The sequence below is a fragment of the Prinia subflava genome, chromosome 1, assembly GCF_021018805.1.
Source record: "Prinia subflava isolate CZ2003 ecotype Zambia chromosome 1, Cam_Psub_1.2, whole genome shotgun sequence".
Classification (NCBI taxonomy): Eukaryota; Metazoa; Chordata; class Aves; order Passeriformes; family Cisticolidae; genus Prinia; species Prinia subflava.
Window position 1 is genome coordinate 108,089,221 of NC_086247.1, and position 26,619 is coordinate 108,115,839.

The 26,619-nt window shown below is 47.1% G+C and overlaps 2 protein-coding genes and 1 long non-coding RNA gene across 6 annotated transcripts; 1 reads left to right on the forward strand and 2 right to left on the reverse strand.

The window, feature by feature from the left end:
- Positions 1–67: 67 nt before the first annotated feature.
- Positions 68–20,145, forward strand: SLC6A20 (solute carrier family 6 member 20). 3 transcript variants are annotated; one of them, XM_063406890.1, is made up of 11 exons: positions 68–5,570; positions 10,434–10,574; positions 11,289–11,380; positions 12,072–12,299; positions 13,249–13,359; positions 13,748–13,989; positions 14,857–15,019; positions 15,333–15,537; positions 16,744–16,903; positions 17,928–18,093; positions 18,992–20,145. In XM_063406890.1, exons 2-11 carry the CDS (start codon positions 10,460–10,462, stop codon positions 19,139–19,141), a joined length of 1,632 nt encoding a protein of 543 aa, XP_063262960.1. In that variant the 5' UTR covers positions 68–5,570; positions 10,434–10,459; the 3' UTR covers positions 19,142–20,145. The 3 variants fall into 3 exon arrangements, with proteins under 3 accessions (XP_063262960.1, XP_063262944.1, XP_063262951.1); XM_063406874.1 differs by lacking the exon at positions 68–5,570 and adding an exon at positions 5,603–6,433; XM_063406881.1 differs by lacking the exon at positions 68–5,570 and adding an exon at positions 7,315–10,302.
- Positions 11,393–13,852, reverse strand: LOC134555395 (uncharacterized). Its single transcript, XR_010081418.1, has 3 exons — positions 13,713–13,852; positions 12,264–12,475; positions 11,393–11,780 (listed from the first exon to the last, which is right to left on the reverse strand). It is a non-coding gene; the product is annotated as an uncharacterized LOC134555395 (long non-coding RNA).
- A 300-nt stretch (positions 20,146–20,445) lies between the features above and the next one.
- On the reverse strand, positions 20,446–26,156 carry SNRPD1 (small nuclear ribonucleoprotein D1 polypeptide). 2 transcript variants are annotated; one of them, XM_063406924.1, is made up of 4 exons: positions 26,001–26,156; positions 25,417–25,493; positions 22,852–23,043; positions 20,446–20,623 (listed from the first exon to the last, which is right to left on the reverse strand). In XM_063406924.1, the coding sequence occupies exons 1-4, from the start codon at positions 26,012–26,014 to the stop codon at positions 20,547–20,549; spliced, it is 360 nt and encodes a 119-aa protein (XP_063262994.1). In that variant the 5' UTR covers positions 26,015–26,156; the 3' UTR covers positions 20,446–20,546. The 2 variants fall into 2 exon arrangements, with proteins under 2 accessions (XP_063262994.1, XP_063263005.1); XM_063406935.1 differs by lacking the exon at positions 26,001–26,156 and adding an exon at positions 25,734–25,905.
- Between the last annotated feature and the right edge of the window lie 463 nt (positions 26,157–26,619).

Below are 26,619 nucleotides of genomic sequence, written 5' to 3' on the forward strand. Positions count from 1 at the left end.
AATGGGTGGCAGATCAGTAAAGAATCTTGCTAGAAATGAGAACATGTAAATTACAGATTCGTGCTCAAAACCACATCACATCAAACAGCTGTAAAAGAGAGTACCAGTGACAGGGCTGAGAAGAGACAGGGTGCTTGTGTTACAGAAACTGGCATTTAGCAATGTTTTCCTCAGGAGCTGTTTGAACTCAAATGGATCTTTCTTTCCTCATTATTTCTTTAACAAGCAAAGCTGTTAAAATTGCTTAACTCAAATCTACCATACACTTGCAGTCTAAGTTCTTCTTTGTTCTCTAAGTTTAAGTTCTCATGTTTTCTGTAAGTCCTCCTGTCTTTTGTCTCCCACTGTTTAGGTGGGGTTGGTTTGATGAAGTCCTGTGCCTGTGGAAGGAATTATTGCTGTAGCACAATAGTAGTGTGATCTGGGGTGGCATCCTCCTCATGCAGTGATGGTTAAGAGAATGGAAGGTATTCTTTTGCCCCTTGTACAGTCCCCAAAATGTTAAGTTCTTAACAGGCACGTACCAAAGAGCTTTTTGGCTTGTGCTTGCTCAGAACAACACAAGTACTTGTCTGGATGGACGTTGTGGGTTTTTTCTTCATAATAACACTCACTTTAATAAGATCAATTACTATTTCTAAAATGTCAGGTAAAAGGTGAAGAAAGCCAGAGACTGTCATGACTGCTGCTGGTCTTCTTTTCTCATCAGTCTTTGACTCTAAAATATTGACTCTGTGATCAGCCTTCATTATCTGCTTAGAAACCATCTCAGCAAGAAAGTACACTGTCATCCTCAGTGTATGGCACGGTCTCAATGAAATAAGTTGGCTGTAGACAAGCATTGTTACACACCTTGTTATCTCCTCAAATGAGTAAGGCAAGTCTTGTAAAGAACTGTGCAGTGCAAAATTGAAACTCAGACTTTGATTTCCTGCCTTGCAGATTGCCAGTTTAGTGAGTGCGAGATCACTGTGATGCTCACTTTTTGTGCTGCAGAATGGCTAATTAAAAGTCTTATGTGGAGCTGTTGATGAAAAATACGTCATCTTTGACAGGTGATGTACCTGTCAAAGAAGACACAGAGCTTTATACTTTTTTTCTTGAGATAGGTACAGTATTTTGAAGATGGAGATGACATCTGAATCTCTCCTGACAGTGCCCGATGTTTCTAAAACCTCACTTCTTTCCCTGAGGTGTGAATTCTAATACTGCTTTTAGCAGCCTTTGTTCCTTGTTGATTTGATGCTTGATTCCTATTTGATGCTCAAATAGACATCATCCATTTCTTCTATCAGTTGTTAATTCCCTAGTTACGCCTGAAGGGAATGTTTAAAAAGAAAATTTCTGTATGACTGGCTGATCTGCAGAAATCAGATCTCTTTCGGGCTGGTTGGGGGCTGGTTTTTGGTTTTGTTTTGTTTTTTTCTTGCAGACTGAAGAATAAGAGAATGAAATGTAGGCATCTCAGCTTTGCTAGTACTGACTCTGACAACCAGCAAACAACCCTATTCTCCAACAGTGACTTCAGTGATTGTTAATAAATGAGCCAGCAGCCCTGCATGTTGCCATCTTAATGAGACCATATATTAACCAATGATCTTTAACTGTTCATAAACTGTTTTTCTCTTGTGGCTAATGGCCATTTTTAAAAATGTCCTAAGGTGAATACTAATACATACATTGACACTTAACTTACAAGTGCACCTTTTTGTTTGATAGACTAATATTTAGAACATCTGAAATTTGGACATTTCCCACATACCTTGCTTTTGGGAAACCCAGTCATCTGCCAGGAGCTTAAATTTCAGTCCAGCCAAAACACTTGTAAGATTCCTTAGTTTGGTTTCCTATTTCTGGCATTATCAAGGACAGGTCTTGACTTCTCTGTGATATGAAATGCTGTGAAACCACAATTAAATCTTTACTGCCTCAGGAAGCAAATGTGAATCATGTTGGGGTATCAGGTGGCTGAATGGATCAGGCTTAAAAGGTTTGATCTCATCTAGAAGGATGTGTCTTCTAAAACATTTTGAATTAATTTGAAGGTAAGTTCATATATGAGCAGGTAAGAATTGTCATTGTAATTGTTACCATAGTTATTTTTGTAACTGACTTTGAGCAGAGAATGTGCTTAGGGAGTTATCTTATAATTGTTAATTTTGACAACATCCCAGGGAAAGGGTTGTCCCAGGACTCCTGCCCTGCTCTGGCTGCCTAGAGACTCTCCCTGAACATGTCTAGATGTGCCCTCCTTAGCAGGGTCTCCTCTTGGACATATCCTGACACATTAGGCAGCTTCTTGGAGTCAGCTCTTCTCCAAACAAAGATGAGTAGGTACATGTCGTTTTGTTTCAACAAAAACTTTTGTTTGTTAATTATTTTTTAATTATTCTTTTTAGGAACTGGTTGATATAGTGCCTTGGAGTGTCTGTGGTAAGTCACGGTGATGCAGAGTGGTTGGTGCAGAACCGTGGCAGGGCAGCTCACAGCTGACAGCTGCTGGTGAATGAGAGAGCTGCCCGAAGACCTCCCCAGACTGCAGACAAACTTTGACAGAGAAAGTGGGAACTGGCAGGTGACAAGCAGAAGAACTGTCTAAGTAATCCAGCTATCTTTTAGTGACATGCCAGCTTCTGACTCTCATTTGACACAGGTCAGTTTGGAAGTCCAGGTGAATTAGGTGCGATTCTACCCATTCAGACTTCATTGAGTGCACCTTTATGGAGTGAGTACCCTAAAAAATCACACAGACAGAAGATGGATAGAGCTGTGATGCTAAGGAAAAGCAAGGAAAATAAAAAGAGAGACTGTTTTCAAGCATGCTTTTCTTGGAAGGTTGAGGTAAAATGAAACCATTTTAAGGGTGATTAAGAATCATAAGCTGGAAATTACTTCAGGGTACAGACCTTGAAGTCATCATCTACAGTTTGGAACTATGCAGCAAGTAGTAGTGATAAACTGGAAGTAATAATTGTAATCCTAGTAACTGCTTAGAGGAGTTACTAATCCCCAATTACACATAGAGCAATTGCCCAACAGTTGTCGTGCTCTATGAGTTGTCAAAGATTTAGAAATCCAGATGGATTCTTTCTTTCTGCTAAGGGAAGGAAATAGGCTTCTTAGGATAGCAACTGGGAACAATGAATCCCAACAGAAAACCCATATGTGGAAGCTGCTACTCCCTTGTATATCTGCCTCCCTTGACAGCATCAGTAAATACATGCAGAGACACTCCATGGCTTTGCTTTGATAGGCGTCTGACACACTAGCAGATACACACTAGCAGTGTTTCCATTTGGAAATGAGTGCCTCCAGAAATTGAAGATACTAAACATCAGAGCTGCTGACACTTTGTCCCCCTCCTGCATGTCTGGCTCATCAAGGAAAGCCCAGAAGGTTTATTTTTAAATCTAAGGGGTATAGTGATACATGTTGGAGGTAGCATAATAAAGGTCCGGGCTACCTGGTAGAATTTCTTCCCTTGTTTCCATGACTTTTGCCAGTCAAACTAATTATCTTCTCTCACACCCTGAAATCATGGTCCCCAACCCGTTGCTAGGACTGTAGGTTCTCTTTTTGTTGGCATTTTAGGTACCTGGGAGAGGCATTTGACTTTTTACTGTACTGGCATCAAGAGATACAAGACCAGTGTTTTTAGTTGATACCTTGGCCTAAGTACTTGAGGCTTTGCTTCAGTGAGAAATGGGATTCTTGGCTTTGTTTATCAGCTTCTGACCAGGTTTACATAGGGCAGTTCTCCTGGGCAGTCCCATCAGTCCCTGGTCTGCTGTGCAGATGAATCCTGCCCTTCTCAACCACTCTGCCAAACCCCACATCTCAAATTTGTTAGATACTGGGAGAAAAAATTCCTTCTAATCCTTCTTTAATATAAGCAGTTACATGATCAAAAATTCTTGCCTGTGTCTATTAGAGGCTTGTCTTTGTCCCTAAAGATAAAGCCCAGGCCCTTCCCTAACCCAAATGAAAGCAGTTCAAAGGAGATAAAATCAGGAACAGCATAAGAAATAGCATATTGGTAATCTGAGGTGTGTATATAAAGTCCCACAGCAAGAATTCCTAAGTGTTGTCTGTTTAAACATATTTAAAGTGTGTGTTCCAAGGAACCACTAGATGACAGGCACTTTGCTGGGTGCCTATGTGCATGACCACCTTTAAAAAACCCTCACAGTAGTCTGTGATCCAGCTACTGCTGAGACTGAGACTTGTGAGAGAGGCAAGGATTCATCTCATTCCACCTGAACTTCCTGACCTGGCCTGACCAGAGGATGTCACACCCCTCTGCCTGCACTATCTCCTCCAGTCCATTAGTAAACTAGTTTGAAAAGTAATGGGAAGGAGGTACAGAGCCAGGGAAATCTTTAACTTGATGATGCTCATCAGTAGGAGTAATCTATTCACACAGAAGCATCCTGAGTGGTAGTGATGTGCTATTTTTTAAGACTGTCCTTTCAGCAACTTATTTAATACTGTAAGCTATTTATACACATCATTTATAATAAATCCCACTGCCAGGGACAGGCATTTGGCTTTTTAGTAATTTGCAAAAGTTTCCATGATGTGGGGCAACTCACATTCTTTGTGTGTGTCTTTCAGTTTAACAGCTTATTTAAATTTAAAATTACCTTGGATTATTCCTTCCAGCAGAATTCTGGCTTATACCCATGAGGCTACTGTCAGGGCTAGCTGGCATGTTGCAGTTCTGCAGGCAAGACAAGAACTGCATGGATACTGCAAGAAGAGTCACAAACTCCCTCAAAACAGGCAGCTTTCGCAAACCCTGATGTTTTCCAATGACAACTTGCATCTCTAGCACCACTAAAACACACCCTGAAGAATGGATGCACTTATGGGAAATGTGTAAAGCTCTTGCCATCACCTTTTTTAGCAGTCTGAGCAGTGGTGTCCCACGTTATGGCGTTGGCAATACGAGTGGCTGGTCAGCAGGTCCACCGGAGCGCTGCTGCTGCTGGGCTCAGCAGCTCTGCACAAGGCACTCTGCAGTTTGGGCTCCTGTCCAAAGGCCCCGGCGTTGGGGTTCTCACCCGGACACACCGCTGGAGGCCTTGGCTCGGCCACTGCCCCATGGGATGCTGGAGCAGCACACACAGAGCTGGCAGGGAGCAAATTCCTGGCACTGGAGGAATGAGACTGACAGCAGCTGAGCAAGTCTTGCTTGTAAAATGGTCCTGAAAGATGTCCTGGAAAAAAACTGTTTAAACAGAGGAAGGAAGCTGAGTCCTTGGAGTAGATCAGCTACTTTTTATTATACAGACACTGCTGACAGCCTCCTTCACTGGGAGATCTGTCCAAAGGGGTTGAGCTCAGAGTGTACCTTGGCAGGGGCCCAAACACACAGGGTTCATGTTCAGACCTGGCACTTCAGTGTGCCTTCAGAGGACCCAAAGGCCCCCTAGATCATTCTGCATCCACAATGGTCACAGATACCTTTTTCCACTGGCCTTTGTATTTGGTTTCTGCTGCTTGAAAGTATTTTAAAACAGCAACCCCTCAGAAAAGTTCACCTGCAGCAGGGGAGTTTGAGCATGAAGGTAAGTGAAAAGAGACTGGCTGTTTCACACTGTCACACATATGCAGAGTATGTAGAGGGAAGGCAGTATTCCAGGAGGGTCAAATTGGAGTGTTGTCAAATGTGCACCAGGCTGGGGACCTGAGTGGCTGATGGGACTGTTCCAAGGCCGCTTTTGGAACTGGGAGTGTGCTGGGTTGGTTGAGGTGAGCACCAGGGCACAGAGATAGGATGTCTGAGGATTCTGTTTATTTTTACCCTAAAAGAACTGACAGTCTCTAAACCCACTCCTAATGGTGTGGGGATCCCTCTTCTGTGCAATCAAATTCAAGTGGGTGCCTCATGCACATGAATGCTGCTCAGTAGGAAGGGAGCCCTATGGGGAAGGAGTGTCCCATTTCCAAAACCAAACAGCAGCCCCAGTGTTTTTTCCTCACAGCTTCAAGTTGGCATGTGAGTAGATAAAAATCCCTCAGCTCACATCCTTCCCAGAAATGCCAGTCAAAACCCAAGCAGCTATTCACCCAAAGTACCAACTTTATAGTTCTGTGTGTCTATAATCTATTTACCAGCATTCCTATTTCAGTATGTGCCTGTTAATAAGATTAGTAATTAAAAAGCTTGATAGGAATTGGCAAGCATAGCTCCTCCGCCTTTCCCTCCCCTCCAAGCCAGACTGGCGTGGAGTGTGAGGCACGGTTGGCAGAGTACCTGAGGGAGTGAAGGCAGGAGGCTCTGCTGAAACCTCTGCCTGCAAGAAGGCAATGGAGAAATCCCGACCCTTATGGGACAATCCCCTACAGTTTGTTTTCGCCTGCATTTCCTATGCTGTGGGGCTGGGAAATGTGTGGAGGTTTCCATATTTATGTCAGATGTACGGAGGAGGTAAGTGTGGTTTACATTTTCTTGCTTCCCTCGAGGAGGAGTGAGGCAAGTTTTAAGTCCAAAAGTGTGTTGTCCATGTTAATGTTCTGTCCACCCAGCAAGGTCCAGGGCAGAGTAGGAGGTCTGGCTTTCTGTTGGTGTACAATCTGTTTTATTGTGGCTTTATTTTATGTATTCTTTAGCATTAGGCTTTTACCTGACAGCTGCCCCAATATAGTGGCTTTTGTTTCCTGTAAATTCAATGGAACATTTAGAAAACACCATGTTTTCTAAAAAATAGAGGTAAAGTGAAAGGTACAGGTCCTCATAGTATTCATTTATTATATTTTTTCTCCATTGAATCACTCTGAAGATGTCAGAAACTGGTTCGTGTCCTTGTACATTCACCTATGAGGACTTGGAAAATATTGAGAAGGGGAGATGATTACGCTGATATAACTTAAGGATCAGCTGTATTATTTCAAGTACCTGTCATTAATATCTTGTCTTTTATACAAAGCCGTACTTTGAGATGATAACTTGGCTGCAAATCTGCCTGGAAGTTGGCTGAAATGCCTTAAACAACAGGAGTTCCACAGCTAAAGCCTCCCAGGAACCTTTGAAAATAAGGAATAAATTGATTTGTCCTCCAAAAATAAATAAACCAACCAAAAAGACCCCCAAAACCCTCTTTGAAAGTTTATCGTCCTCCTGGGTCCAAGGAAGATGATGTTTATGGCATATACGAGCCACAGCTGTTCTTCCTTGGAAATCAAAATTCTGTTAATTAGATTCATTAAAGACCAGTATTGATAATCTCTAGTATACAGCTACCACTGTTTTGAAGAATCTTTAGAAATAGATATATTTCTATATATATAAGACAACCAAGTTTTTACTGCTTGTCATACTTCATCTGTTGTCATAGTTTGGGACCTGTCTCAATCTTGCATTAAGGGACAGGATGAACATCTGCCTCATCTGCTTCTGGTCTCCTTCTGCCTTCTCTTCCTTTCAGGAAGAAACACTGAAATGTTAAATGGCTTTTTGCTTTTATGCTTGTTTTGCTGGATTGTAGCTTACTTCTGAATGCACTTGTGGTGGTAGGAGTTGGTTCATGCTGCTGTTTGAAAAGCCGTCTCAGCGCTGAGACTGCAGCAGACCTATCCTGTGGGATCAGGTCAGAAAAATCCGGATATTGTGGTGGGTGAAGTGTCAGTAGAAGATAGATGCTGCAGCGGCTAAAGCTTTCTTAGACAGTTCAGATAGCAGAAATTATAGATGTGCTGTAATTTTGTGTGTATTCTCCTACTGTAAAGACTGAAGTAGACTTCATATCTGATACTGGACTCTAGCACAGAGGTTAAAATATGTTTCTGTACACAGTCAAACTGCACGTGATCAAACTGCACAGTTTGCTAGCAGTCTGTCATGGCAGATGTCCTGATGGACAGGAAAACTTGGACATTTTGGGGCTTTGTGTCATTCTTTTACCAGCCATCTGTGTTGTAGTAGGTGGTGAAAATTCTCTGAAATGTAACCAAAACTGGAACATTTGGTTAACCTGAATAGAAGCTTAAATAAGCTTCCCTGCTCATTGCAGGGGCTTTGGACTAGATGACCTTTAAAAGGTGCTTTCTAACTCAAACTATTCTATGATACATCCAAGTATTTTCTGAAAAGCATGTTTTATAAGAATAGTTCTCCATTATTTTTCATTATATTTTCCATTATTTTTCTCTTCACCACTTATATTTATGTGGGGAAAGGCAGCTCTTTCTACTGGGAAATTAAAACTCCTGACAGGAGGTTTTGCTTTTCTTAATTGTTTTATTCACTGCCCTCCTAAAGAGGATTCTGTGGCTTTCCAGGGGTTCACAAAACCCACACATACAGAACATCGTTTCAGGAACTCAAAAACTGGATATGCCAGGCACTGGGATTAGCAGGGATGCCAGCTTGTTTGGCATCTTCCTTGTAGTAGAGCACAGAGCCAGTCCCTGTCCTGCCTAGCAGGGCAATAGGGCCCTTATCATGGATGATACTGAGTGTTTGTAACCTGAGTATTTGCAGACTTTGTAACCTGTCATTCTGTTCATCAGCAGTTTGCCTCCTTCTCCTTGCTTTCCTGCAGAGAGCATGACCTGAGCAGAGCAGGGGGATTCAAACCTCGCAGGTGCAGCTCCTCTGCCCCTAAGCGGGCTGGGCCGGGCTCAGGCGAGGCTGGGGCTGGGTCTGAGCGGGGCCGGTGCTCAGCCGTGGGCGAGGAGCCTGAGCAGGGGCGAGGGTGCCACTGGCCAAGCCCAGTGCCTTGAGCAGAGCCAGGGCACACTCGGCACGTTTTGCCAACTACAGGGATCTGGTCTGGGAGTGATTTTTGCAGACAGCTGGCACCGGAGGGAGCAATGCCCGGTGTCAATGAGCAGGGAGTAGAGTTGTGCTGATTCACAGCTGATAAGGAGCTGCTTTATCGGCTGCCCGGAGTCACTTGTGTGAGACGTTTTGGTTCTACCCTTTGGGAAGAGCAGCACTAGGAGCAAGATCTGTGGGCAAACAGGATGCAGAGCAAGGGGCAGGGGCTTAGCCCTGGCACCCCCAGCTGCGGGGGGGACACTGGGGTGAAGAACAAGTCTGAAGGCATTTCTCCTCCTTGCCAGGTGGCACAGTCAGTGCCAAACACGTGGCAGCGCTGCTGGGAGAGTGGAAAACCTTTGCGAGGGCCCAATGCAGATTCCCCTGTGGTACACGGCAGAACTCCCTCAGTGGCTGCTGGGGCAGCTCGCACCCCACTGGCACGGAGCGGCTGCGGGAGCTCTTAAACCTCCGACAGCTCCTTTGAGGCATAGGAAGTTATCTAACACACTAACAAAGGGGTTGTTAATAACAAGAGAGCTGGGAGGTGGGAAATTAATTCCCAGAATAAACCGGATTATTGCTCTGTGTTTATTTCCAGGTCTTTGCCTCAGTTGCTGCATGGAGTTCATTCCTCCAGAGCGCTGCACAGAGCCCATTGCAAAGAATGTTAATGCCGCAGATTAAATCCTAAATAAGAGATATTTACGTAAATATTTTGGCTTGCTGTAAAAAGGGAAGCAGGGAAGCCTTCAGAAAAATCCAGCTTTTGACTCAGTCAGCAGCTCTTTCTGAAGTGAGCCCCAGGCTGAATACAAGGATTTTATTTTTTTACGGCAGAAATTTAAGCCAAAGCACATCCTGGTTGCTAGGTGTGAAGGTCCTTTTCCTTTCCTCAGTGTCAGCCATTCCTGCTGTTCCTCTTCCACAGGAGCATCTCTGTGGCTCTCCATGTGGAGGGAAGCAGGGATAAGCAACCCCATGCAGGAGCTGACTATGCCTCTGCCCCATGGTCTGCTCCCAGAGGTGGGGCACTGGAGGAAAAGCCTTCATTCATTTGCTGGTGTTTGTGGGCTCAGTATGGTGATTTGGGAGCTTTTTAGTTTGGGTTTTTGGTTGCTTGTTTTTTACTTTTAAGCAAGGCCAGACTTAATATGTAACTCAAAACTCTGTTTGACACAGACGTTGCTGTTACCTTTCCTTTGAGCACTTTGGCTGCGCGGCAGAACACCCCGCACCAAAGTAAATCTTTCCCTCGTCCTCTTTGTCTCATTATCCTTTACAAGGTTTGGCAGGTGGTTGGTTACCCTTTAACAGTCCCAGCCCCCAGCATTGCCCAAACGGCCCAGACGCATCTGGGCAGCGCTGCCACACTGCAGTGCCGACCAACACAGTTTAACAGCAGAAACCCCAGCCCTGCCAAGTCCCTGCGGAAAATTCCCTGTGCCCAGGCAGTCAGCACCTACCAGCCTCTGGGACGCTGCCTGAAACCTCTGTGTGATGTTCTTTAAGACTGGGCCGTGCCTTCAGTACTCAAGGTACCTGGACAGGACCAGGACCCAGCCAGTCTCTGGGACACTGGCAGCATGACTTGAACACAAATTGGGCAATGTGGTGTTTATCTTGCTGCTGATCTGCTGAAGGCTGACTGTTGGCTTTGTTCTCACAGGTGGCTTTTTGATCCCTTACCTTATCATGCTGATTGCTGAGGGGATGCCGCTGCTGTACTTGGAGCTGGCCGTGGGGCAGCGTATGCGGCAGGGCAGCATTGGTGCCTGGAAAATAATCAGTCCCTACCTCTGCGGTGTTGGTATGTTCTTATATTTATTTTCCCATATATTTAGTTCCCATATTTATTTTCCAGCAGGCAGGGAATGTGGGTGATTTTAGATTAGAGAGCTTTGTCTTTCAGAGAAGACACAGGTGGGAGCTCAGGTTTTACTGGGTCTCACCAGGCTGAGCAGAACATCTCATGGCATGCATTTATCCTGTCCCTTGTTGGACACTGGGGCCAGACTCCAGGTTGCAATGTTGGATCTGGACTCAGAGGCGGACTGCCAAAATCATGGTGTGAAGGCCAGGGCTAAACCCAGCCCTGGGGCTGCTTTGACCCCAAGAGCACCTTCTCAATAAGCTCAATGCGAGGGATAAAATGGTGCCTTAATTTCCTACTACCAGTCTACCATTTACCAATGTCCACTCTTAGCTACATTCTTATGTTATTAAATTACCCTGAAAAACCAAGCTGTCATTAATTTGCATAAGCATACATTTTATTTTTAATTATACATTGAATATTCACTTCCCAGGGCCTAGAGTATCAAATCCAGTTCAGGATAGTCCTGGTGGGAGGAGGAGGCAGTGACTACAGCGTCAGAGACATGCCCTGAGCACATGGCTGTGCAGGGACAAAGCCCTTCCTGTGTCAACCATGGCAGTGCTGCTCCCACACCCCACAGATGTTATGGAGCCCTGGGCATTTTGGGGTTTTCTGCTGATCAAGTGTCTCCCTCCATACCCACAGGAGTTGCCAGTGTTGTTGTCTCCTTCTTCCTCTCCATGTACTACAATGTGATAAACGCCTGGGCCTTCTGGTACCTCTTCCACTCCTTCCAGGTGTGTGGGCTCCCAACAGCCGGTTTAGCCCCACTGTGGCTGCAGGGGGTCACAGTGGCTTTGTGTTGGTGCTGGATGTTGCATGCCTCCATTGTCAGCTGGGAATGGGGAGGGGGAGGTAGGGTGTCAAAAGCTTCAGGAACAGAGGGCTTTGCTGGAGGGAAAAATGAGGCAGTGATGTCCCTCTCCATCGTCTTCCTAGAGGCATTGGCCATTGTCTTCTCCTCACCATGGAATTCAGGTCAAGGCCAGGCTTGTGATGCTTTGGTCACACGTGCCTTGGTGCTGGGGTGTCCTTCATCCTGGGATGGGCTTGTCTGATGTCAGGGGAGAGGTTTGGCAGCAAGGTAGAGGACTGGAGAGTGTCATCCCCAGGGGAGCAGGTTAAAGAGGCTCAGTCCTTGGGGAGAAAATCAGTCTGGTCATCCCCAAGGAAGTGGGACAGAGCTGATCTGTTCTTGGGTGCAGGGTTCAGAACGAGTCATCCCCAGGGGATCAGTCCTTGGGAAGAGGGTCATTCCCAAGGAATGAGACCATCCCCAGGTAGAGGGTCATGCCCTGCCCCGGGCAGCACCATGCAGAGAGAAGCAAGCCTGGGCAGAAGGCCGCCCTTGCCATCACCCTCCCTGTTCCCCACTGGCTCCCCCTGCCAGGGCGACAGCCCGCACTCACTCCAGTCCCTCCCTGCCAGGACCCTCTGCCATGGGCCACCTGTCCCCTCAACAGCAACCGCACGGGCTACGAGGAGGAGTGTGAGAAGACCTCGTCCACGCAGTACTTCTGGTACCGCCAGACGCTGAACATCTCCCCGTCGCTGGAGGCCAGCGGCAGCGTGCAGTGGGAGCAGGCGCTGTGCCTGACGCTGGCCTGGCTCGTGGTTTACCTCTGCATCCTCCGCGGCACCGCCTCCACCGGCAAGGTGAGAGCGGGGCACAGCCCTGCCGGGCCAGGGGAGGGAAACCAGCCCTGACAGGCAGCGAGGAGCGGCTGCTGGGCCTTGGGGTCACGGCTTCTCCCCGGAGCACCGAGCTCTGCTGCCTCTGCTCCCCAGCCAAGTTGCAGCTGAAGCAGGATCCATCAAAACACTGAGTGATGCTGAAAAAGCAATCCGGAGAAGTCCTTTGAACACAGCCAGCTCTCTGCAAAAGCATTGTCAGGCTGCTGGCCAGGAGGAAAGCCGCCTGCCCCAGCAGACCCATGTCAGGAGACGTCTATTCCTTGGTCTTTGCAGGAAAAACATCTGCTGGACATTTTTTGCTTGCTTTTTATTCACAGCAGAAGTTACGAGGAAGTGGGGAGAAAAACCCCAATGTCCTGGCTGAGCCTGGACTAAGCAGCAAGCTGAGGGCTGTAATCCCCAAATCGTCTTAGCCAAATACAGAAAGCCAAGAGACTGTACACTAGGAATAACCTCTTTAACTTGCTGCAACTGATTCAATGAAATTTTGATTCAATTTGATTAAATTCAAGTTTGATTTTGACCTTTTATGAGCTCTGCTTGTCTTCCTTGTAGAGCAAACAATGAATGGCCTTTGCCTAATGAGTTTTTGATAAATAGTTATGAACTGGTGTTACGCCATAAAATGATGCAGAACTGAGTTTGTGAATGCTGCAAATATTTTAGATTTTTGTTTGACTTCCAGTCAAAGAGAAGACACTTGGAACAGTAGTGCAGGTCTTCAGTATTATTAAAAACTTGTTTCCCTACAATGTAAATCTAAAGTTAGCTTGGTCTGATAAAATTTCTTTCAAAATAACAGGATAACAAACACAATAATGGAAATTATTTATGTAAAGTGAGACTGACATAGCAGATTAGCTTTGTCTTGCAGATTCTTCAGACCAAGGTCTTTACCCTCTTTCCCCAGGTCGTCTATGTGACAGCCTCTTTGCCATACTGTGTTCTCATCATATACCTCATCAGAGGATTAACACTTCATGGAGCTGTGAATGGGCTTGTCTACATGTTCACACCAAAGGTAAAGAAAAACTGTACTGAATTTTTCAGGAGACATTATCAGTTACTGAGTATGTAAGTTTTTAAAAGGTCTTGGTTCTCCTTTTTTTATATACTAAATTTTGCAGCAGTAGCATAGGTCTGGCAGCTGGAAACCTCAGCTGGGAATGGCTGGAGGCTGCCAGGGTGCCCAAAAGCTGCTTCCTTTTTCCTGCAGAAAAAGACCTTCCCATTGGCATAACCCATTACTTTCAGTCAGAGCAGCAACCCTGCCCAAAAACACCCCTGACCTGTAATGAGTGCACAAAGGGCCCCGTCCTCGCCCTTGTCCCAATCCCTGCAGGCTGGAAGGGGCAGTGCTGAGCTTTGGTGTACCTTCATGGCCTTGCTCTCTCATCTGGCTCTTGCAGCTGGAGCAGCTGTCGAACCCCAAGACCTGGATCAGCGCTGCCACGCAGATCTTCTTCTCGCTGGGCCTGGGCTTCGGCAGCCTCATTGCCTTCGCCAGCTACAACGAGCCCACCAACAACTGCCAGAGACACGCCATCATCGTGTCCCTCATCAACAGCACAACCTCCATATTTGCCAGCATTGTCACTTTCTCCATCTACGGCTTCAAGGCCACCTTTAACTACGAGAACTGTATCAACAAGTAAGAGCACGCTGTTTCACTGGTTTTTCACTGCAAGCTGTTCTGTGGCAGGTGAGGGTGGAAGTAAATAAATGACAGCTCCCAGCACTGCCAGCACTGCCCCAAGACCAGATACTGCTCTAATAAAGCTAAAGAAGCTATTCAAAGCAATGAAGCCTGAGATGGAAGGTCAGGGCACTTTGCCTTTTGACACCTGGGTGCTGCTTCCAGGCACAGGCCTGGTCAAGAGGATGAGTTTGCCTGGGCAAGCCACAGAGGCACTTCCCCTGTGTTCTTGTCCTGGCCCATGCTCCAGAGAGTGTGGGGGAGCTGATTAATAAATACAGTGATGCTCAGATCCCCCTTTTTAAGGCTAAGCCCTTAAGTTCCAGAAGTTCAGCCTCCTTGGCTGCAATGCTCTCCAAGTCCCCAGCAGCCTGCAGGATTGTGTCCTGTAGCTGCAAGCTTGCGTGCAGTCCCTGGCACAGGACCCATGGCAGTTACACATTTACTCATATTTTTAGAGCTTTCAATCTATCTGCTGATCAGAGAGGAAACCAAGCTGCTAGTCCTTGCTTGTTGCCAAAAGACTTTAAAGTTGGTGGGGTGTGGATGTGAGACCGCAGGGCAAAGGGAAGATACACCAGCCAGCACTGGCCAGCACCCAAAATACCTGCCTGGGAGCAGCAGTTTGAGCTCAGGAGCTGCTCCTTCCAAGGCACAAATGAGCACAACACATGCCTGTGTCCCAACACTGTACTGGAAGTGCTGCTCTGACCAGGGAGACTGAAGCCCCGGGGCCAGCAAAGCATCCCCAGGGGGCCAATGGAGAAAAGGGATGAGATGTCCTGGGCCTGAAAGCCATTAAATTCCTGCAATCCTTCCCAGGGTGATCCTGCTGCTGCTGAATGCTTTTGACCTGGAGGAAGGCTCTGTAACAGCAGACAACCTCAATGAGATGAAAGATTACCTCATGGCCACCTACCCGCAGGAATATGCCCAATTAGCCCCACAGATTAAAAACTGCAGCTTGGAAGCTGAGCTAGACACGGTGAGTTGCCACTTTGTGGTGTCTCTTTTGCTCCCACTGAGCCCAGGCACCCCGTGTGAGCCCAGGAGCTGCCTAGGCAGGGTGCGGGATCATTCCTACACCTCAGGATGGGGCAGGGGCTCGTTTGGGCCATGCTTGGGCATGCAGTGTCCATGCAGTTGGGATGAACAGGTGAAGACCTCACCTGCTTTTGCTGTGAAAGCCACACCTCGGGTGCACTTTGTCATGACACAGAGGCACACTCTTTGTCTTACATCCTTTGTTGAGCTGAGGAGCTGCTTGTAACTCAGCTTTCTCCCCTTGTCTCCACCAGGCTGTGCAGGGGACAGGACTGGCCTTTATCGTGTATTCGGAAGCGATCAAAAACATGGAGGTGCCCCAGCTGTACTCTGTGCTCTACTTCTTCATGCTGCTGATGCTGGGCATTGGCAGCATGCTGGGGAACACGGCTGCCATCCTCACGCCGCTGACCGACAGCAAGGCCATTGCCTCCCGCTTTCCCAAGGAGGTGATCTCGGGTAAGCACTGCCGGGACACACAGGGAGCACGTGTGTGTGTGAGTGTGTGTGTGTGAGTGTGTGTGTGTGAGTGTGTGTGTGTGAGTGTGTGTGTGAGTGCGAGTGTGTGAGAGTGCGTGTGAGTGTGTGTGTGAGTGTGTGTGTGAGAGTGTGTGTGTGTGTGTGAGTGTGTGTGAGTGAGTGTGTGTGAGTGTGTGTGTGAGTGTGTGTGTGTGAGTGTGTGTGTGAGTGTGTGTGTGAGAGTGTGTGTGAGTGTGTGTGAGTGAGTGTGTGTGTGTGTGTGAGTGTGTGTGAGTGAGTGTGTGTGAGTGTGTGTGTGAGTGTGTGTGTGTGAGTGTGTGTGAGAGTGTGTGTGTGAGAGTGTGTGTGAGTGTGTGTGTGTGAGTGTGTGTGTGAGAGTGTGTGTGTGTGAGTGTGTGTGAGAGTGTGTGTGAGTGTGTGTGTGAGAGTGTGTGTGAGTGTGTGTGTGAGTGTGTGTGTGTGAGTGTGTGTGTGATCGTGTGCATGCGGGAGCTGTGGTGCCCACTGCTGAGTGGAATGCCACTCCACTCTCTTGACCTCGGCTGGAGCAGGGAATAGCAAATGTGCTGCTGGAAGGACTCGCCTGCCCTTGTGAAATCCTGCCTGTCCTGTGCAGCCCTGTCCCTTGGCAGCTCCCGAAGCACCAGGGCAGTCCTGGCTGTGTGTTTCCAGGCTTCCCGACACACCCCAGCTCCTTTACACCCACCTCTCATGACCGGTGAACCTCCAAGGGAGGGTACAAATGGCAACACAGTCGCAGCAAGCAGCTGTTCAGTCACATCGCCAGTATCCCAACTACGAACCACCTCAGTCCTTGGTCAACAGAAACAGGCGCTCCTGTCTGGGCATGGAAATCAGCTGTCCTGCCTTAAAACCTGTTTCAGCTGGATGCCCAGTGGCAACAGCAGATGCTGCATGCACGTGTGACAGGCTGTAGCTAAGACTGGGTTGTCTTGACCATGTCTGGGGTGACGTGCTGTGACTGTGCAGGTCTAAGGAGCAGCAGTTTAATGACAGTCACACACGCAAAGGGGCAGGTCTTTTCCATAGAGGAAAAGAAAATGCTTCTCTTCAGAGAAAGCTGCTCAGCAGAAATCCCACCAGCTTTTTAGTCACAAGAAGTGTGACATTTTCCCTACACAAACTTCCAGATGTAATGGCACGACCCCTGTTTTATCCACGCAGGAGTTGTGTGTTTCATGAATTGCATAATTGGCCTGATCTTCACCTTGGAGGCTGGAAATTACTGGTTTGACATTTTCAACGACTACGCAGCCACCCTCTCACTGCTGCTCATCGTGCTGGTGGAAACCATCGCTGTGTGCTACATCTACGGGATAAGGAGGTAAAAGCTGGAGCCCTGCTTGCTCCCTAGTGGGACAGCTGGGGGAGCAGCCAAGGGCCAGCAATAAAAACACTGCCTTGGGATAAATGTTTCTCCTGTGCTATAGGATCAGCAAGGGGATGGGGGTCACCCCTGCCCTGCAGACCTCTTCCAGGGCCTTGGCTCAGGGCTGTGAGGGGCCAGGCTGGGCTGGCACCATCTCTGCTGGCAGGGGAGCTCTAAGGAGCTGTACACACAGCTCCCTGCTCTTGTCTTGGCCTCAGGAGCAACTTCTGCCAAAACTCTACTCCTCCCATGACAGGAACTCAGCATGAGCACAAGAGTGCCCGTAAGTCTGGTTTGCAAGGTGGTCACCTTGCACATTGTTTGTCTCCTAAGTCAGTCCTCGTGGGTAAAAGAAAGCTCTGGAATCAGGGGAAATTTTGAACAGCATAAGTCTTTGAAAACAGCTGTAAGGAAAGGCTTCAGCATTTGCTTGTCTGCCAGCACAGAGGGTGTCCAGGCACACATGTGGGTATTTCCTTCCTGTTGAGTTCAAAGCCTGTGAGTCAGATCCAGGTGTCCTGTGAGATTTTAGGTACCATTCCCAGTGTCAGTACTTCCTCAGAGACAGTCAGGTAACAGCAATGAGAAAACTCAGCTCCACAAACCCAGAGGTTTTCTCCACAGTACTTCAGCATTATTGCTTCTGTCGGCTGACAGCAGTAACAGTCTGAGCTTACATTCAGGCAGAATTTTCTTGCTGTACCTGTTTCTACTACTCTCTGCAACTAGGGATTCTCTTGGAAGCCTCACTGTCTTTTTTGATTTCGCCCTCACCATGATTCTGGTGAGCCAACATTTCAGACAATAATTCTCTGCTCATTTGTGGTCAGCTGTACTCCCCTTTCTCATCTGACATACACAATTCTGTAGGTGGTTTTTGAAGTAACTCAGAACAAGGTATTGACTGAATATCTGTAGCCAGTCTCAAAAATACGCCTGTGGTTTTCTTAACAAAAATGTTTGGTTTTCTTTTGAACAGATTTGAGAAAGATCTTTACACCATGATTGGATGCAAGCCAAACTGGTATTGGAAAATCATGTGGGCTTTTGTTAGTCCACTGCTAATTATAAGCCTATTTATTTTTTACCTCACCGACTACATCCTCACAGGAACATTGCAATACCAAGCATGGGATGCCACACAGGTAAAAGAGTTTTGGAGTTGGGCTTTTTTCTGTTTTAAACTTTCCTTAGTTCCTGCAAGGGTACAAGCTTCCTTCCTAAATACAAAATGGCCTTCTAAAAGCAAGTAGCTGAAGTCAGGGCCATCCCTTAATTTTGTGGAAAGGAAAAACAGGGAAAACTTGACTTAGTGATGATGCAATGATTCCATAAAATCAACTGATTTACCTCTATGATTCTTAATCAACCCTTCACAAAAGTAAATTTCATTCATGTTGAAGACACAAATACCATGTTTAAAAATACACTTAAACTTCCTTAATTTCAAAGTGTATTTACTTTGAACAAAATTAGTGGTTTTTTAACAGAACTAAGTTGCTGCTGGAAAAAACAGTTTTCATAATTTTCATATATATTTTTCTTCATGGCCAGAACGCTTCCTTAAGAATACTCTGTGCATTTATCACAGAGCAATTACTACTGGATAAGTAGTCATTGGTTTCATAACCTTTGGTGGAAATGTTTCCATCATGCAGGAACAAAGCACATAATTGTTTTCATGTCATGGCCAATTTGGGACTCATGGCGGGCCTGGCCTGTTGACTGGGTGTCAGCATGAGCCCACAGGCTGCAGGAGAGGAAGGGAGACCTGACAGAGGTCAGGGCCCAGCCACCTCATTAAGAAACACCAATCAAGCCAAAATCTGCCCTTTACCAAAGCGTGCAGAAGTTTCCCTCCATCCTGTTGTCAGCAGCTCTGTTCTCGTTAGTTTTCAGTGTGTATGGTTGGACAGAGAACACTGAGGGCAGCTGTGGGCTGCCACAGGCTTCTGAGATTCTTAGATCTGTACACACAGCTTTGCTCCTGGCCCAACCCTGGGACAGATCCCACAGATCCAACACCGCTTTTCTCCCTTGCAGGGGCAGCTGGTGACCAAGGATTACCCAGGCTACGCCCTGGCGGTGATCGGGCTGCTGGTGGCGGCCTCCACCATGTGCATACCCCTGGGAGCACTAATAACTTTTGTAAGGAAGAGACTGAAGAGGGAACGAGTGTCAACTGTGGCATGAAAGCTGACAGCTGGATCTGGGCAGACCGTCCCCAGTGACCGGGCACTTCTGGAAGACAGCAGCAACCATTATTTGTAGCAGCTATTTATAGAGTTGAGAATGGTGGGTGCTATATTGACCAAAAAGTGCTCTTGGGAGGTTCCACAACGGTTTGGGGAAAAAAAGCTCTTCTGTAACAAGATGAAGCTTTAACGTGGCCTCTGAAAAGAGGTGAGAAGAGCAGCTCACAAAATGCCAGTTAGCACAAATTAACCAGCACATCAGCCCATTACACGTTAGGTGATTCTTTTCCACTCTTGTAGCACTGCCTGTGTGGAAACATGAATGGACAACCAAGCATGTTCCTGCACTAACATCCCAGCAAATACCCCCAAACCATCCAAGACACTTAATTGTACTCATTGTTTGAAATGACATCTGTATTTCATCAGCAGGTGAAACTGTTGAAATCTGGCAATGAGAATGTGACAATTGCTTTCCTACATGGGAGTGAGTACTCAGCAGGATGGCAGTGGGAGATAAATGTGGCCAACACGGCTTCTTTTATACTTGTGTCCAGCAAAGCAGTGAATATATATATTTATACATGCATACATCTATATATATGCACATATATATATTTATACATGCATATATCTATATATATGCACACATATGTGTGAGTTGCACAAGTTCTCCCACCTCCAGAAGTAAGCTTCCAATTTCAGTATCCAACAGTGCATTGTGCTGTACTTTGTATTTTCTAGGGATGTGCTTTAAGTACACTAGAAGGTATCTGTGATAAAGCTGCTGTATGAGCCCCACCCAAACAAAAGTATGCCATATAATTAGCTTTGACAAAGTTCATATCCAGGTATTCTTTAATCATCAGATGTAACAATCCAGCAGTTCCATGGACCTGGTTAATTTCCCTGTGTAAATGTTTTATAAAGAAAGCAACATGTTTGAATTGCAAGCTTCATGTAATAGAAAACATTAAAATTATATCTATGAACTTTAGAAAAGGTCGTTCTGAAGAACAATGTTAGAGACACACTCATGGGACAGGGGGTTCTTAATACAATGTCTAAACTATGGAACCATTAGAAGATGGCAAGTGCCTTAGAAAATAGGGATTAGTTTCAAACATTGTTAAAGCACAACACAAACCTCTCGTTCTGGGGCAAAAAGCAAGAGGAACTGTACAGCCTCTGGGGGGGCAAAATCTCGACAGCAACAACCAAGATCTGTGTAGTCTGCAACAGCCCTAGAAACAGGACACAGTTGCCTCCCTCCCCAGGCTTTGCTAACAAAGGAAAGACACCTTTTCACATTTCAGTTTATTAAAAATGGATACCATAAACAAGACCTGTACAAAAAATAGCTGAAATTGCTCAGAACTTGGTAAGAGTTGCATGACGAGAAGTTATCGTCTTGGGCCTCCTCTTCCTCTTCCACGACCTCGGCCTCTGCCACGGCCTCTTCCACGGCCTCTTCCAGCAACTTGGCAGGTAAAAACAAAAGGGTAAATCAAGTGAGACCCAGGAATGCTTTCATTTTGATTAAAACATTCTGTACTGAGCATAATCACCACACCGCTTCCTTGTGATAAGACATTAAGTTAGGTATTAAGTCTGTTAATGCTCAGTAAGTTTCAGGCAATATTTTTATCTTGTGTTAGTTCTTCCACTATACACCTTCCAAAGACTACTGTCTGTCCTTGGCTTCACTGCAGAAAACGAGGGCATTAAACAGTTGGCTGCTCTCAAATGACTGGGTAATCTGACAAGAAACCAGGATTCCTTTTTTCTATAGATAAACAGTCTAGTTCTTTAGAGAGCAATGTCAATTTTGACATGCTGTGAGATTCCCAAGCCCATCCTGTCTCAGGTCTCAGACACTGTGGAAGGTCAGCATTTTGAAAGGATCCCAGCATCCAACAGCCCCTACTGGTCTCAGGGATGCCTCTGCCAACTGCAGATGTGATTCTAAGGCAAAGGTCTTGACTGTGTGCTCCCAGTTTAATTTCTGCTATTTAATTGTAAAGAGAAGACAGAACCATAGGATTGAGCAGGCCACAAGCAACTGCTGAATGTTGTGTGATCCATAAGGTGATAATGTGACTTGCATCTCTCTCTCCCAGAGAAACGTGACCCACCAGGTTGCAAGGACACTCTGCAAACTGTAGGTTATTCATGTAGGTTATATGGTTCATTTCAAACGTGTTTGTGAGTGCAGCGCTCAAAAACATACTGCAAATTCTGCAGAAGCTGGTGGCTCTCTAAGAGACAGCCACTGCACGCACATTCAAGGAGCAGGCTGTGACAATTACTCTGGGACACAGGTTAGAAATGCAGAAAAGACGGAAGGAGCAGAGACACGGCACAAATTTGACATAAGCAGGGTGTCATTATATTGCTGGTAATGCACTGAACCTGTAAAATCCATGGAAGCATCAACCGCAGCTGGAGGATAACGGCATCAGCAGCTGTGCTCACCAAGCACCAGCACGCTGGGTCTGAGGCACACGTGGCACACGCATGCCAGCCAGCATCCTGCCCTCTCCTGACCACTTGCCAAGGACAGATGAAGGTTTTACACTTCTGAAGCCCAAGGGCATTTATGGATTAAGGCAAAGCACAGCACAGTTTTGGTCTGAGGGTGCTTCTGCACACTGTGGACACAGGGAGCATCAAACAGAGGTAACTGCAGCTATCATGGCTGCTTTCCCCAAAGCTGACACCAAGCAGGGATGTTCTTGTTCACACCATGTCTTGGGCCTCAGGAAAAAGGCAATCCAACCACACTGATTTCTCTGATGGTCAGATTGTTCTTCATGAACTTCAGAGGAGCAAAGCCCCTTTGGGAGCTTTATCCTTATTCCCCATCAAGGCAGCAGCCGCTTGGCGCTGCACACCCAGGGTTCCTCACCAGTGCAGAACATCCTGCACACCCACACACTTCAACACTAATTACAGGGGAAATGGCACAACATCATTTTAGAGCACAATTAGCTTTCACTTACTCACTGTGTTTTAAAAACACAGAGATTAACTGCTGGGCAAAATATATACTGCTGCTGATTTCCTGGGGTTAAACGAAGATTCATCTTTAATAGTGTGGATTAAACTTTAGTTACTGTCTGTACTGTTAGGCTTCTAAGGAAAAGGATTTTTATTCAGCAGCTCTTTTAAAAAAAGTTCCAGGAAGAGCCGAAGAGCGACTGGAACACTACTGGGAGCCAGAGCTGGAGATGTGCTCACTGGAATACAGCCTCGATTCCCTCAGGTTCTCAAGTCCTTTAAATTCAGAGATACCAATTTCATCCTCCACCAAATTTCAGTGAACCATTCAGCACCATGTGAGATACTGTCCTGTACTAATTATCTGTGTGAAGCTCCCCATACAAACCGGGGAAACACAGACATCTGGAGAAGAAAAAGTGCCAACTGTAAGACTCAGGTTAAGACTTACTCAAGCTGATAAACATTTACATTTTTAAAAACAGATGCATGAAAAGGACAAAAAACACAACTTCATGTGAATGAAGCTCTGCAGATGCCAGGGAGGTGGGCAAGGCAGACTGAGCCTGAGCCATGTCAAACCCTCAGCAATGAAGGAATTCACTGTTGAATGCAGATGCTCAGACAAATCAAAAACACCTTCAGACTCACAGGACTAAAATGCACACAAAGGCAGAACAAAGACAGACCAGGAAAGCACAAACTCACCTGCTTCTCTTTTCTTGGATTTGACTTTTGGTTCAACATCCACTAGCAAAGTATCCAGAGGCAAACTGTCCGGCAGGATGAAGTAGCGGATGTTGTTCCCTCGAATGCTCAGTGTCTCCAGCTGAACGGGCTCTCTGTTCTTCAGGGTCATTTTCACTGCTTTGAGATGCGTGTTCATGCTGACATCCACCCCTGAAACAACACAAGCCTCATTTCAGGGGTGAGGTCTCTTGTTACCTGTTTTTAAGTATGCACCTGAAATGAGATTTATCTGTTCATCCACACCTGTTTCTACCACTCACGAATTACTTCAGTCACAGAATGGAACTACATCTCTTTTTTCTCTTGAATTATGCCAGTTACCATGAGGGGCCTTTAGCTCCTCATGGTTAGAGATCTTTATCCAGGTCATGGCAATAGCTGCTTTGTAAATGGTTAAAATAACTCCTTTGAACAACAAATAAACTACTGCTTATTACAGAAGGCTAACACTAATCTTTTGTCCTTTAAAGAGAAGTAAAACAAACCTTGGAAAAGGAAAAATAACCGGGATAATTTCCTTTTTCTGTGAGCCTTAGGAAAATCCAACCACAAAAGCAACATCTACCTTCTGATAAAATACATTCAACACCAGAGTGCATTTTCTATGAAACTACATAAAATACCCCGCTGCAAGGAACAACCACTGTGGTGACAATCTCTGAGAACAGCCAGTACCTAAGAACTGCATGGAACCAGTACTGTGCACACTATGCTGTGTTATGCATAATCCCAGACTGGAAACAACATCTCAGTGGGATGCGTGTGCTGTGTAACACCTGTGAGAAGCAATAAAAAAAACCCCAGAAGTTTTTATTTTACGTATCCAGCTTTAGATGGGATTTGATCTCCAGCTATGGAGACCAAAATGACTGCGACTTTGTTTTTGTGTCCTCTCCCCCTCCCTCTAGATTTTACACAGCTCCACCCGACCCAGTCCCTTGGTTGGGGTGAGGGGCATTACACAAAACCTGCCCTGGCACCGGGAGGAAGAGGAGATTGTGCAATGTTTTTACAGATTCTTAGCAGAAACGAGAGAGGCTTTGCTCGACAATTAAGGCCGAAGGAGCAGGGAGGTCAGGAGCCCAGCAGCGTGTTTACTTCCCACCGGGCTGGGCTCAGCAGAGCGTGCTGCAATCGGGCACCGAGGCGCCTCACTCAGCTCTAATCAAAGCCGATGGACCTGACTGCAAAATAATGCGTGTTGAACTCTGCCAAATCCCCACAGACTGCTCCTGGCCAAAAAAGCACCTCAGCAATCCTCTGGAATAAAACTTAACCAGAGTCGTATCTTTTTTTTCCAAGAGTGCCTGGGTAGAAGAATTTCTGAAAGCTGCCTGCGGCTGAGTTTAGGGAGATGCAGGAGCTTCCTCCGCTCAGCCGTGAGGCTTTGCCTCCTTAAAGACAAGTTGCCCCACCTACATTGTATCTGCTGTCTCTACACAGAGCTCACAGAACACTCTCAGAGCAATCCCAGTAACTCTCAGTCCCTCAATGAGGTTATTAAAGAAAACAAAACAGCTTGCACTTGTTTTAAACTAAGGACCACACAATGAACACTACAGAACTCCCTGCAACTTTCAGCTCAGTGACACAAGGAAGCACCTGGTAATGAGGAACTCCCACGAAGTGACAGGACAGACCTGGGGCAGCAGATTCTCCTGCCCAGGATTCCTCTTTGCCCTGATCCCACACCCAGCGCTGCGTTTTCAAACCCGCCTCTCAGGAAATCAAACATATGCAAATATGCATTTCCATCTACATTTGCCTTAACAAAAAACGTGCTCAACAGAAATAATTAACTTTATTTTTTAGATTAGAACCGCCTACACGCAAAATTTAACCAATTTAAGACCACATCAGCTGGAACAGGCTGCCCAGAGAAGCCGTGGATGCCCCATCCCTGGCAGTATTCCAGGTCAGGTTGGATGGGGCTTCGAGCAACCTGGTCTGGTGGAACTCCGCACACAGCAGAGGGTTAGAACTGGATGATCTTTACTGTCCCTTCCAACCCAACCCCACCTCTGTGACCGTGCTGCTAAAATTCCAACAGACTACCAAGCAGGGTTTGGAAGAGTTTGCTTCCCTGCTCCCCGAACCTGTCTGCAGGCAAAGCTGCAGCTGGGCTCAGAGGCTCCCAGTGCTACAGCGAATTTACAGTTCCCAGCAGAACCTTTAAAACAAAGAAATCTCGGACCACGGATGGACTCACCCACTACTACACATCAACGACAACCCGTGACCCACTGAAATTCCCAAGTGCTTTCGTGGTTGCCTATGGACAGCTGGCTGGTTACAGCTCCCCACTGCTCGCAGCAACCCCCGACAGTATCCAGACGCTTTTGCAACACAAACACACCTCGCGTTTGCACGAAGATATGAACTACAGAGCCCATCTCCTGCACGTTCCTGTGCCGGTCCCCGCAAGAGGGAGCACAGGACAAAAAACTCATTCAAACCGCGGCTGCCAATTGTCTGCCGAAAGGCAACGGGGAATGTTTGCTGCATCCTCCCATCCTGCCGTACCTGTGATGGTTCCATGCACCTGCGTCCCATTCTTCAGCTCAATGGTCACAGTCTCATGGCTCAGCTTCATTAGAAACCTGGGAATTAAAAGCGCTTTAAAAAAAACCCCAAACCCGTTCACTTCCACATGAAGCCGTACATGTTCGGCAGACAGCACCCAGCAGTTCCGCATCCTGAGCTCCCAAGGACGGCGCTCACGGGTTCTGCTGGGGCTGTTCGGTGACACATTCACTCCACGGCCACCGGCAGCTGGGACACACTGCCGGATACAGCATCTACTTCCAGGCGAAACCGCCGTTATTGTACAGAGAACGAACCATTTTAAAAATCGCTGCAATCTCGGGAAGGCACCGCTAACCCAGTCCGGGGGGTTTCCCTCCAAAGAGGGGGAGGGGGGCTTTGCCGAGCGACTCCCGCAGGCCCCGGGGCGGGAGCGCGGCCCGGCCCAGCCCAGGCTAAGGCCGCTCCCGCCGGGCCCAGCCCGGGCCGCTCCCGCTCCCGTCCGCGGGGCGGCCCTGAGAGCGCGGGCTCGCCGGGCGCGGGCAATCCGCCTCCATCCGCGCCCATCCGCGCCCCCCGCTCACCTGACGAGCTTCATGGCGGCGGGCGGGCGGCCCCGGGCACGGAGCGGCGGCGGGCGGGGAGCCCCGGGCGAGCGGAGCCCCGAGCACGGCGGGGCGGAGGCGCGTCTCGGTCAGGCCGCGCGCGCGGGGACGCGGCCGTGGCAGCGCCCCCTAGCGGCCCGGCGGACCCCGCGCGAGCGCCAGGCAGCGCCGGGTGCCGCCCGTGGGGGAGAGGCGAGGCAAAGGTGAGGATGGGGGAAAAGAAAGATGGGCATGGGGGAAAAGAAAGATGGGCATGGGGGGAAGGAGATGTGGATAGAAGTGAGGGGGCGGGGTCTGTGAAAGCATGGCTTTTGGTAAGGTTTTACAACTATCAGCTTGCCTTCCTTAATTTAAAATAAATTATAGGAACGCCCCCCACTCCCTTTTAAACCTGCTTTGAGCTTTACAAAAGAAAAATCCAAGGCCTTGAACCTGTAAAGCACTAAGTTATTGTGAAAAAAGTTACAGCTTCAGGATCCAGAACTGTAATAGCAACAAGTTTCTCTGTACGTGTCAGTCTCTTCACCTAGTGAAGGTAAAAGGGAAAGGAAGAAGACACTTTGAATTTTCACCTGTTGCTATGGTCCATATGATGCTG